Genomic DNA, 13,639 nt, shown 5'->3' with positions numbered 1-13,639 from the left:
GGGTTGTGATCGGGACACCATCGTATATCTAGAAATCAGGATTTGATTCATCAGGAAGAATCACATTCCTGAGTAGGAACAAGGTCAGACAATTTATTATCCTGCTAAATGGTTAAGATCAGGTAAGGTTATTCTGATTCTAGATCTGTGACTAGTACCAATTTCTATCTTGAGCTAGGCCTATATACCCTTAAAAAAAGTCAAATCAAGCAAATTGATCACATTTTATTGGAATGAGCTGAAACAGAGTGAATCTTTGCAGCATCCTTTTATTTTCAGGACTCTTCAGCTACATATGCTCAGCCATGATGACATGGAGGTCAAGGGGAACAGTTCAAGGGTAAAAAGTATTTTCACACACTCCAGGAGCATGAACACACAGTTTCACACAAACAAAAACACACCATGACTTACAATGCCATGGACTGTACCCATTCTCCACAAACAACTCGTCCACCTGTCACCAGTGACTTGGTTTGCGCAATAAGTACAGTATTTAATGCTAAAGGTACTTTGTATCGTAATACAGCATTGCAAAATGATTCGCAAAGTTTACACACACTTTGTTTTTGTGACAAACACAAGTGATTTTGAGATGGTACATAATTGTCTAGGTCACCATCATGCTTCAAATTGTCCATAATCTGAAATAAATGCAAATATTGTAAACTCCCAAGTAAAACTCTTCCTACCAGACAAAACACTTCCAATAAGTGAAAAAATGAAAACATTTAAGTAAACTGAGAAACAAATTGTTAAAATGTTTTCTACCTCTAATGACACACTCTAATGAAATACTGTATTTCTCGTACAGTGAACGTGTAGTGTTAACTCATAAAAGACAAACCATACACATACAATATATTTTTCTAACTTTATAAGACCTTTGAAAGGAGTGTTTTCAGAACTTTTGAGACTCACAGGTTGCGTTTACACAGGCAGTCCAGTTAAGATTTTTTGCTCTACCAATTGGTCTTTGACCACTCACATTAGATCCTTTTCCAAAAATCATCTGATCAGTCAAGACCGATTCGTGAAAAACGATCAGAATTAGAATGCCATAGAGAAAACCCTGATCACTAGTGTCCATTATATTTCATACAGTAGTACAATCACAATACCCTTATTCCTCTTACGTATGGTTTTACTGTCTTGATTTGATTGATTGATATGACATTCAACCTAAAATAGTGAATTAATGTGTTATGTTCACATTAAGTCGGCGGCAGGGTAGCCTAGTGGTTAGAGCGTTGGACTAGTAACCGGAAGGTTGCGAGTTCAAACCCCCGAGCTGACAAGGTACAAATCTGTCGTTCTGCCCCTGAACAGGCAGTTAACCCACTGTTCCCAGGCCGTCATTGAAAATAAGAATTTGTTCTTAACTGACTTGCCTGGTTAAATCAAGGTAAAATAAAAAAGTCCTCAAACGAGTGGAGACCTATTGAATCAAAGTCTGTAACCAGGTTTCTACGACAATTAACATAACACCAGTCTGTTTGGTCATTTTTCCACTCCTGTCATGCTAAACATACATCTTTGGCATATGACACAGAGTACAAGGAGTGGAACGTTAGCTAAACAGACTGGTAACCAGGCTAACACAACAGTATCATTCTCCTTGAACTGAATAGAAACACACTGAAAACAGAAGAAAAAAACATGCCTGCATATTCAGTCAACCCTTGACTTACGACTCATCCTGGAACTCTGGTTACCGTTTTGAAATTTAATTTCAAGGTAGGGGGCAGGAACTGGGAAGCGAGACCAAAATGAACCATTCTCGACCCAGCATAACATACATACAGTATCAGCCTAAGGCACTGGCTATGCAGAGCACAGCAACTACCAGGGCCATATTCATTACACAACAAACAGAAAACTGACTTAAACAGGGACTACCTTGAACATCTCCAATAAGAAACACTATTTTCTTGCAAAATGTTTTGCTACGGTGTGCCCTAATGAATACAGCCCAGGTGTGACTCAGTCAGTCCCTTCCCCTTATTCCAACATCATGTTCATGTAACACTGATAAACCTTAACACTAATTCCTGGCAGGGGGAAAGCAGGTCAGGCTTCTCAATTAGCATTTCATTTGAACACTTAACACTTTGGTATAAGGGTCTTGTAAAAACTGCATAACACATTCAAAAACAAATGCATGATGCTTAGTAGCTTAGATAAACAACTTAAGGTCTGTTGACACTAGCTTGCCAATTGAATTGAATTTATGAAGTGCCTGCGGGGCGTATCAGATACTGATTATAAGCATGTTATGAAGTCTTTAGAAGGGCTGAAACACTGGCTGAAAGACACCAGACATATGAAGACATGCACGCAAAGGACATCTTGAGGAAAACTTTTTCGCACAAAATTAGAGTGCTCATATTGAGACATTAAAATCAAGCTTGAGCCCGGTTCGAGATACAAAAGTATATGGTTTTGCTCCTTTCCATTCAGTATTGCAGGAAGTGACTTGATTTCACAGGCGGGTGTTAAACACCTGTTGATAGTGTATAAGCAAATACCAAAAATACATTTAAGTACAAAATGAAAGAACATAAATGAATTAAAAACAATAACATTAAGTTCATCCATTTTAGTGTGGTTAGTGATACGTCTACCCGCTTAGCAATATATATCATTTTCCTTGTTACATCAGTGTTTTGTTTTAACTATGACCAACTACGATTATATATATATAAAGTTTAATATACTTGTATAAACCTGTTACACAGTCAGTGCACGACAAAACAAAATATATTTAAAAAAAAACTTTGACCATGGTAGCCGTAGGGGTTTTCAGTGAGAAACGACAGACAAGGCCCTCTAAATACACTAATGATTAGTCTTCTTCATACATAATATTCGCAATATTAACACTAAAATGCCACAAGGAGTTTGAACTACCCTGGTTTACCTCAAACAGGTTTCTGTAAAACATTTTCAGGATTAGTGTTCACATCCTACCTAAAATTGCGCATGCACAGAAACTAAATCTTTCACGCCAAGGGAGGTTTAAGTTGAATGGAGGTATCTGAGACGACGATTGAGAACGTTGCTTGAGAGAAAACTGCAGCAGCCACAGAAGCATCACTGTATATACAGCGTATGAAGTAAAAAGGGGGTCGGAGTTAGATAGCCATCTCCCTATGTCAATGGAAACCTTGGATGTTTCCCCAACACCATGTAAAGTCCATCCCTATGGTCAAACGGAGACAGGGGTGAGGGGGGTCAGTGGGAGTGTGTCGTGGTGGACGGTCTGGTCATCACAGGATGAAGAAGAGAATGACGACCACAAACAGAATGGCCAGTAGAATACCAATAGCACACCACTGTCGCCGGTCTGCAAGAGAAAGAGAGAAAAACAGAGCGAGCGGAAAAGAATGCGGGTGAACTGTGTCAAACAATGAGAGGAGCAATTGACCTTTTTCTTGCTTTCAGACATGTTCAGACATGAGAGGTCCAACTACTAGGAATTCATGTTCTATGGAGAATACCATGTCTTTCGACCTGAAATATTCAACTTCAAAGTTGCAACTTGAAGACTGCAAAGAAAACTAGCAAAAAGCAGCAGGAAAAAAATTATATAATAAAGTACAAATATAAAACCCTAAGCGCAGGTAGCGCTAGTGGGGCGGAAGGTAGCCTAGTGGTTAGTGCGTTGGGCCAGTAACCGAAAGGTTGCTAGATCAAATCCCTGACCTAACAAGGGAAAAATCTGTCGTTATGCCATAAGAATTTGTTCTTAATCGACTTGCCTAGTTAAAGGTTAAATAAAAAAATGTATTACATTGTCTAGGGCAGTGTTTCCCAACTCCATGCCCTCGAGGACCCCCAACAGTACATATTTTTGTTGTGGCCCGGACAAGCACACCTAATTCTACTTGTCAACTAATCATCAAGCCCTTGACAAGTTGAATCAGGTGTTTTTGTCCGGGGCCACAACATGAATGTGTGCTGTTGGGGGTACTTGAGGACCGGAGTCTAGGGGCCAGGGAAAAGTACCGACTGGATATCCTGACATTAAAAAGAAATGACCCGATTTCATTTGACTCCTTGTCTCCTGAGTTCTTCCTGTTGGAAGCTTCCTGAAAAGGTTTCCTTATAAAGAGGTGCCACCATTTTTTGGAGGTGGGTGGGGGGGTTCCTATCCTTCCTCTTCAGCTGCTGATCCTGGCTGACTCCAAGTTGTCTTGCACAGACATTCCCTTAAACAGGAAGCTAATGACTGGGCCTTCTCTCTTTACCGATAGTCTTATCGGTAAATAGCCCACCCAATTTTACCTACCTCATCCCCATACTGTTTTTATCTATTTACTTTTCTGCTCTTTTGCACACCAATATCTCTACCTGTACATGATCATCTGATCATTTATCACTCCAGTGTTAATCTGCAAAATTGTAATTATTTGCCTACCTCCTCATGCCTTTTGCACACAATGTATATAGACTCTTTTTTTTCTCTACTGTGTTATTGACTTGTCTATTGTTTACTCCATGTTTAACTCTGTGTTGTCTGTTCACACTGCTATGCTTTATATTGGCCAGGTCGCAGTTGCAAATGAGAACTTGTTCTCAACTAGCCTACCTGGTTAAATAAAGGTGAAATAAAATAAAAAATCAAACATTCAAGCATATATCATCTTTAATGACCACCCATACATAAGTGGCCTGGCATATTAGGGAACATCAAAAGACATCCACAACAACACTACACTTAAGTAACCTCTGTAACCCACATCTCCAAAAGATGCAGACTTTGATAACTTGCATTAGTGGAGATGGTTCCTGAATTTTGAAGTGTCTTTTTAACCAAGGTAGAAAGGTGGTGAATAAAGAGGCTATGCTGCGTTACTTACCAGTGGTCATGTTGGAGACCTTGGCCAGCTTCTTCATGACGTTGTCCAGTCTGGAGTGGGTACTTTCCATCTCATGGGAGAAGTCATCCAGCATACTACAAGAGAGAAGACATCCAGCATACTACAAGAGAGAAGTCATCCAGCATACTACAAGAGAGAAGTCATCCAGCATACTACAAGAGAGAAGTCATCCAGCATACTACAAGAGAGAAGTCATCCAGCATACTACAAGAGAGAAGTCATCCAGCATACTACAAGAGAGAAGACATGGTGCTTTGTAGATACCAGGAAAGATATAAACCCGTATTGACAAAGTGTCTCAGAGTAGGAATGCTGATCTAGGATCAGGTACCCCTGTCCATATAATCTTATTCATTGTCATCCACAAGTCTAAACTGAGCCTAAATCAGCACTCCTAGTCTGAGACGCTTGATACATATGGCACCTGATGATCTGTGTAGACCTGAAACTCTAATACTCATGTCATTGATTAATGTTGCTGTGGTTGTGTATCAGTGGATATTTACATACACTGTCTGTTCGTCCAACTCCATGCCAATCCTCTCAGACATGTTCTTCAGCACCCCGATGGACCCAGACACCAGCTCCAGCTGGTCATCCTGCTGCTCTGCCATGAGCTGACACACACACACGTCAACATCGCTGACTTATGTCACAAAGTATGTTGCAACTGATACAACTGTAAAAATATGTTTAAAAAAAAAATAATAATAAAAAAATACAAATATAAATACAATTATTCCTTCTCAAAATAATGTAAAATACAGTAATCAACAGGGGTGTGTACATAGGCATGAAACATTTTTATTAGCTATACCTGCTGCTGGGTTTGCTGCTCCTCGATGAACTGGGAGTTGGCCGTCTGTAGCTCTTGGTCCAGGCGGGTGTATTTGTCGAGTCCCGGTTGCCAGATTGGGCCTTGAGACCCACTGTCCCCTAACAGAGCCTGAGGGAGAAGTGGCACAGCAATGATTATATAGGAGATCTGCTGAAGTATGTGGACATGGTCACTCAACTGAAATGGTGAGGAGGATCCTGCCAATACCAATTGCACTTACTCTCTGACAAACGCTAACGGAGGCTGTTTGCAGTGTCAATGATCAGATAAAGCAGTACGCAACCTGCTGATCTAAAACGTGCTACATGTTTGAGAAGTGCATTCCGTCATACTGCATCATTACATGCAGAGTAACAAACAGTAAAAAAAAAAAATATATATAGCTTCATAGAGCTACACACCTGTCTGTTTTTCTTGTCGGACATGGCTAAGGCTGTCGGACTGGACATGTGGTCTTTCATTTCCTGAAATAGAACACAAGCATTGAGATTAAAGACAGTATGTTTAATAACAGGATGTCAAAATAAAGGCATGCACCAGCCATCATATCCAGATTGGCTGATAATGGCTATAAAGAAAATAGAACATCTCTAATTATTAGGGGTCCTAGCACTGAAGGTTCAGGAACCCTATGCTTTTGGATAGGGTTACTGCTGCTTCAAACCATGTGTGTGATGGCTACTGCAAGTTAAACTAGAATCCTTCCGGGCCTGTGTGCCTTAGGCCTGACTCACCTTAACAGTTTGTCTGGTGCTTGTGATGAAGCCTTTCCGTTTGGACAGCTCCACTGTGTCCAGATTGAACTTCTTAGGGTTCGATTCAACAATACTTGCATTTACTGTTAAGGAATAGCCTATTCAACAAAGACATGATAAATAATCAAATCGTTCTACTCTCGATGAAGATTAAACTACTTCACTTGCAGCATGCTGTACTCTTTAAAGTACTGTATTCTATTCACAGATGAAGCACGGTTCACAATGTTTTGATAAACCAGTATATATGCAAGTTAAACTAAGAGTTGTTTTATGTTGAAAAGATATTGATGGTCTCATCGAGATCTTCCAGGTCCCAGTCGATGGACCGCAGACTGTTTCTCAACTCATTGGTGGTCCAATCCACCTCCTCCTTGGAAGCACCACTGGGATCCAGCAGCAGCTCGCTCCATCTATGGTACAGCTCTTGAGCAGTGTTCACCGCCTTCTGGACCTCACTGGAGATTTGTTGAATAGAAAAAGTCTATAATAAAAAGTACATCTACAGTATTGAGCTACCTCAAGCACATAGAAATGCAATACTAAGAGGTAGCCCAATATTGGACTAAAGGAGCCTAACGTTATTCCTTATAGTCAAAGGACCTGACATGGTCTGTTTAGAAGCAAATTTGCTTGGGCAGACAAAATAGCCAAATACACCCATCTTTATTTTTTATTTAACTAGGCAAGTCAGTTAAGAACAAATTCTTATTTACAATGACGGCCTATTCAGAATGGCGGTAAGGTTCTAGAAATATAAAGGCCTTTACTTTAATGTAACAAATGCAAAATATACAGTTACTATACACTGTTTTAACACAGTTGCAGCCGACAGTATTTTTCAATGACAACGTTAGTGGCGTCCATCTTCCGTTTACACACAGGTGTTCCGTTTACACACAGGAGACGCAGATAGCTATTTAGCACAGGTAGTAAGTAATACGTCTTCCGTCTGTTTTCCGTAAACACGTGGCGATATGGACATGTGGGAACACTAACCTTAGGAAGGTGTGTATCAATTGAACCGTTTTATTTTATTATCACCGATATGAAAGATAAGGTCCTTATGCTTCCGAACCTGTAGCGCAGTCGATCTGTTTTAATGTTAAGACCACGCGTCATGGCTCTTAACAAAATACAGTACTTACAGAACTAAACGTTTTCGTCCAATGACTTAAGTTAGCTAATTTGTCTACTGTATGTGTAATGTATTGGAACTGAGATTCATGATCAAGGCGGGATAGCTAAGCAGTAGCTGGCAAGACATTGAAGTTGACATAACGTTAGTCACAAAGGCATATTAATATAACCACACATGCACTATTACATCAACCCATATATATATATATATATATATATATATATATATATATATATATATATATATATATATATATATATATATATTTAAAGTAAATTAGAATATTTGCCATAGCTGTCGATCTTATATTAATCATCTAACATTGTAACGTTAACTAGGTAACGTTAACGTTACCTCAGTGAGTCGGGCAAGTTAAACGTTAGTTAAACGTGACAATAAACAACAAGCGCCACAAAAATGCAAATTGCTATCCATGCCTCTCGCCATTGTGACAGATGGGTTGTGAAACACGAACGTAATTTGCTAACTGACTAAACAGATAGCTAAGCTTGCTAGCGAGAAAGCTAACTACAACAATTCCCCTTTGTTCCAAGCTAACGTTAGCCATCCTTGCTAAAGCCAGACTTGATGGCAAACTTGATACTAGTAACAAGCTGACGTTATCTGGTGAAGCCTTGGCTACTTACCCTTTGACGACGAAGAACGGATCTTCCATAGACATATTGCTAAATAATTTACTGCACTACTAATGTCTAAAACTCCTATACACCTTCGAGAGACATGCCTGACTTGTTGAATATCCAAAACGAGGAGCCCTGTGCTCTGTTTACATAGGCGTTAAAGCCATGTTTACATGCGGGCAATCGGACTGCAAGTGAGGGAGTTCTATTAACCTAAGCCGTGGTGCACCGGTCTATGGCCCGTGACGGGCAAAAGCGGCGAGGGAGGAACGCCCTTCTCAAATCGAACAATCCTCGCTGGCTTTAGTGGTAAGGCTAAATAAAGCAAAGCAACCAACCAACTGCAGACGAAAGTGGAGGAGTGAAGTCGGGGGAGTTGCATCAGCTACAGCCGAAAGTCAGACACTGATGTGGTTTTCCAACAGCAAGACTCAGTGCAACATGGCAGTGTTTCCATAGTTTGAAATGTCGAAATATTTTGTTTATCCAAACCCCATGTCACACACCCACAAACTGTAAATATACAGTATGTGTGTACTAGCAATTGGCGAGAGAGAGACTCATTTGACATTAATTTGTACATTTGAGTTGTGGCAATATTTCTTCATTTTTCCACAATGCATGCGATGGCCGCAGGTTGCAGCTGGTGAGGAACAACTACAGAAAATTGCAGTTGAAACTTCATGACCTTTAATCACATGGTTGTTGTAAAGTTCATGCAGTCGGCATGTAGGCGCAAATCGGACAACTTTTATCCCCATAATGCAATACACTTTGAAAGGCGATTTGACGAAATCTGCGCCACTTGGTCATTGTTGTCAACAGTGCAGTATAGTGCATCATACAAAAACTAACATTGCTTTTCCATAAAATACGTTTTCGAATTTTCTTTTGGAAGACAGATAAAGCGTTTTAATCAAAAGCAATCACCTTTACATGTGAAAACACTGAAACATGCTAATTATATTTTGTTTTTATTTGTTTTATTTTGTATATGTTTTCCATTGCCAAATACTTTATTAATTAATTCGTCTCCCTCGCCTCAGTCACGTCTGTCCTTTTTAAATTTGTTTTATGACAAAATATTTATATATATTTTGTCTCACTCAGCTCTCTCCTTTAAATTATTCCTAGTCATTACTCCACAGTTTAAAGGTAGACTCAGCATTATGACTTATATGCAGAAAGTCAACAACATGAGTAAATGTCCTCAACAACTATAGGCGTTCACATGCTTACCATCCGAAAACAGTTTGGAACAGTTTGTGCATATATTATGAGAGTATTTTGTGAAGTTTTTGTTAGTTTCGATAGGCAATATTAGACAATGTTATTTTGGCTGTTTGTGCATACAAAACATTTTCTAGAGGCAAGGCGAAGTTGGTAGTTGAAGTCTATTCCCCTGTGTCGGGGATTGGTCAACAGTAGGGATCCTTCAATTAAGTGTTTGTTGTCATTCAAGGAGAGATTAATAGTTTTCATGCACATTTTTTCACTTGAGTATACTGCACCAAACATCTTAGATGTACAATTGCGTGACAAAGTTCTCCTTGGCAAAAACGTCAAAATTCATGATCAATTTTTTTTGTTGTTCTAATTTTCAAGTGAAGGTCTTAAGAGAGTATGCAAGCACACTCTTTCGGGTTCGGCAAGGCGCCAGCCAAACCGAAGCATGCTGATGTCTTAAGAGCGTTGAAGCATGAGGCTCAACTTCTCCACTGTTTTGGTTCCCCTGGCTACCATGCTATAACAGTGTGAAGTGAACCCATGCATATGTGCAGAGAGTGTTGCATCTTGCTCATCTCAATGGGCACATTCGACATTGCAGCCGGCTTTATCGGCGAGTCGAGACTGACTGATCTAGAATCACCTTGCAGCATAAATCACTTCTCAATATTATTTGTAGATCAGTCAGTCAGTCAAAATTTACCCATAAAACACAGTGCTGCTTGTAGGAATGTAATTTAACTGAGTCTACCTTTAATCTAGCCTGGGCTGTGTTACTTTTGTTGTGAGCTGACTTCACAGTGTGTTGTGAAGGTCAGTTTGTAAGGGACTGGCAACTGAAATATTTAGATATGTAATGTTAATGTTAGCTAGAAGTATTTATCTTTAAAGCCTAGCTATCAAATTACTCATTACACTGGACATTATTCTTGCCATAAATAGACTTGGTCTTTTACCAAATAGGGCTATCTTCTTTATACCACCTCTACCTTGTCACAACACAACTGGCTCAAACGCTTCAAGAAGGAGAGAAATTAACTTTTAACAAGGCACACCTGTTAATTGAAATGCATTCCAGGTGACTACCTCATGAAGCTGGTTGAGAGAATGCCATGAGTGTGCAAAGCTTCCATCAAGGCTTAAATACAACATATATTTTGATATGTTGAATGCTTTTTTGGTTGCTACATGATTCCATATGTGTTATTTCATAGTTTTGATGTCTTCACTATTATTCTACAATGTAAAAAATAGTACAAATAAAGAAAAATGTGTGTCCAAACTTTTGACTGGAACTGTACGTACGGTCACTGTGGGGCCAACGTCATCGATGCACTTATTGATGAAGCCGGTAACTGATCTGGTATACTCCTCAATGCCATCGGATGAGTCCCGGAACATATTCCAGTCTGTGCTAGCAAAACAATCCTGTAGCTTAGCATCTGCATTATCTGACCACTTCCGTATTGAGTGAGCCACTGGTACTTCCTGTTTTAGTGTTTAGTTGTAAGCAGGAATAAGGAGGATAGAATTATGGTCAGATTTGCCAAATGGAGGGTGGGGGAGAGCTTTGTATGTGTCTCTGTGTGTGGGGTAAAGGTGGTCTATAGTTTTTCTTCCTCTTGTTGCACATGTAACATGCTGGTAGAAATGAGGCAAAACAGTTTCCCTGCATTAAAGTGTCCGGCCAATAGGAGCGCCGGCTCTGGATGAGCATTTTCTTGTTTGCTTATGGCTTTATACAGCTCGTTGAGTGAGAGTTTTGTCTTAGTGCCAGCATCAGTTTGTGGTGGTAAATAGACAGCTACGAAAAATATAGATGAAAGCGCTCATGATAAATAGTGTGGTCTACAGCTTATCATGAGATACTCTACCTCAGGCATCAAAAATCTTGAGACTTCCTTTATTTTTGATTTTGCGAACCAACTGTTATTGACAAATAGACACAGACCGCCACCCCTTGTCTTACCGGTGCATGGAAAAACCAGCCAACTGTATATTATCCATGTCGTCGTTCAGCCACGACTCGGTGAAACATAAGATATTACAGTTTTTAATGTCCCGTTGTTAGTATGGTCTTGAACGAAACTCATCCAGTTTATTCTCCAATGATTGCACATTGGCCAATAGGACAGATGGTTATTCTCACCTTGCCAACAAGTTCTCACAAGGAACCCGGACCTGTGTCCCCTGTATCTGCATCTTCTCTTCACGCAAATGATGGCGATTTGTGCCTTGTCGGGTATCTGGAGTAAATCCTTTGCGACTAACTCATTAAAGAAAACGTTTTCGTCCAGTTCGAGGTGAGTAATCGCTGTTCTGATATCCAGAAGCTCTTTTCGGTCATAAGAGACAGTGGCAGATACATTATGTACAAAATAAGTCACAAATAATGCAGAAAAAAAAACCACACAAAATAACACTATTGGTTAGGAGCCTGTACAATGGCAGCCATCTCCTCCGGTGCCATTATTGACCTTGCATCCTAATCACTACTCATTATAATTTTTGGATCAGTCAATTTGCCCACTGCAGTAGCCAATCTACACGGTCTTAACAGGGTCCTTTATGTTCAATATTTGTGATAAATTAAAAAGCATTAATGCAAATAAACAATCCTCAATCAATTAGATAATTATTCAACCTGCGAGCGTTTGATGGTCAGCCAGGTCACATCCCTTTTTTATTGCATACATGGATTGGATTTTAGTGTAATCCAAGGACTACATTCAGGTTAAGAATTGGATTGTGTTTCTACGATATTATAAATAGATTTTTGGATTGAATTGAACTCTATGAGCATAATACCATATGCCTAATATAGGGTATTTAAATATGTGCTATATGGACCCCAAAACTGTGTATCTTGTTACCAACAATTGGGGTAAGTGTTATAGGCATGTTTTTTTTTAAATCACAAAAATCATGCAAATTATGACCCACACATGTCCAGACAATGACTTGACAAATCACCACATTTTATACTGAGCTATAGGCTCAAGAGACACTTATTTTCCATTAAGATTAGAGTACATTTCAACACACCCTCCCTCCACATAACTAATGAATACCTAATGCTGCGTTCATAGCCAAGTGGGAAGAAGGTAATTACCTGTTCTGAAGTTGTAAACACCAGTTGGATGCATTCATGTGCTTTTAACTTGTAGAGAAATGTTGATTGGCTAATGGCTGTGTCAACCTAACTAAAAGTACACCTATCACGCTTGTAAACAAATTAGTCTTAATATATATATATATTTATTGTTATAAATAATGTTTTGTTGTTGCCGAAAAATGTAGTATTGAGGTATTTTCCAAGGGTTTGCACGTGGAAGAAGTTGGAGCTCAGAGATGATAGACGAATTTCCCACCAGTTGTAGGGGCGTTCAAGTGGATTATTCTCAGTCGTATGTGGTAATAGCACCTTCCCCCTTGGTTATGAATGCAGCATAACAGTCTCCTGAAACGAAACACCACTACCCCTCCCCCTCCTAACTGTTCATTCACTAGAATTTGCCTTTGCCAGGACACGGCACAAAAGCATCATGTGACCTGGCTGAAAACAGTCAAGACATTACATCAGCTCAGGAAGTCAGCAATCAAATAGAAAATATACCGTACTCTAAAAGGGGACACAGCATGGCAGCAGAAAAGAGCTGTATTTATGTATTAGTGTTGTTCTATCGAAAAGACTATGCTAACATTTTGGTTCGGGAGATAACAGTAAGGTGAAATCTAAACATTTCTGAAATTAAAAGTATGATTATCAGAAACATTTTGGACTAATGTAAAATAGCACAAATAAATGGATAAAATGTATTTAAAAAAAATCTAAAATAATCAAATAAGCTCATTCATCATGTGAAATCACATTAGAACCTACAATATAATAAGCTATAGCCTATGTCTTGGGTGTTATACTTTATTATGTGCACTTTTATATATATTTTTACAAGGCTATTTCCAACTGCTTAAAAATGCGTTTATCCCTTTAAAACACTCTCTCAGGTTTGTATTTAAATCTGATTTATCTTTTTAGCGCACGCCCATTGGTCCATATGGATTTGGCGGGGCAATATTCGTAGTGATTGTGAAGACGACACGTATTTTCATTGGCTGGCCTGGTTGTTACGTTAGGGTATAAAGCTGTGGTA

The 13,639-nt window shown here is 39.3% G+C and overlaps 1 protein-coding gene across 2 annotated transcripts; it reads right to left on the bottom strand.

The window, feature by feature from the left end:
* Positions 1-210: 210 nt before the first annotated feature.
* On the bottom strand, positions 211-8,559 carry LOC135512607 (syntaxin-6-like). Of its 2 annotated transcripts, XM_064934811.1 has the most exons (8): positions 8,265-8,549; positions 6,766-6,934; positions 6,456-6,551; positions 6,123-6,185; positions 5,701-5,829; positions 5,394-5,500; positions 4,863-4,957; positions 211-3,346 (listed from the first exon to the last, which is right to left on the bottom strand). In XM_064934811.1, the coding sequence occupies exons 1-8, from the start codon at positions 8,297-8,299 to the stop codon at positions 3,270-3,272; spliced, it is 771 nt and encodes a 256-aa protein (XP_064790883.1). In that variant the 5' UTR covers positions 8,300-8,549; the 3' UTR covers positions 211-3,269. The 2 variants fall into 2 exon arrangements, with proteins under 2 accessions (XP_064790883.1, XP_064790884.1); XM_064934812.1 differs by lacking the exon at positions 211-3,346 and having other exon boundaries at positions 4,871-5,113; positions 8,265-8,559.
* Between the last annotated feature and the right edge of the window lie 5,080 nt (positions 8,560-13,639).

This window comes from Oncorhynchus masou, chromosome 24 (assembly GCF_036934945.1).
Source record: "Oncorhynchus masou masou isolate Uvic2021 chromosome 24, UVic_Omas_1.1, whole genome shotgun sequence".
In the NCBI taxonomy this organism is placed as follows: Eukaryota; Metazoa; Chordata; class Actinopteri; order Salmoniformes; family Salmonidae; genus Oncorhynchus; species Oncorhynchus masou.
Note: the sequence above shows the minus strand (reverse complement) of the source record. Positions and strands in the feature narration are given on the sequence as shown.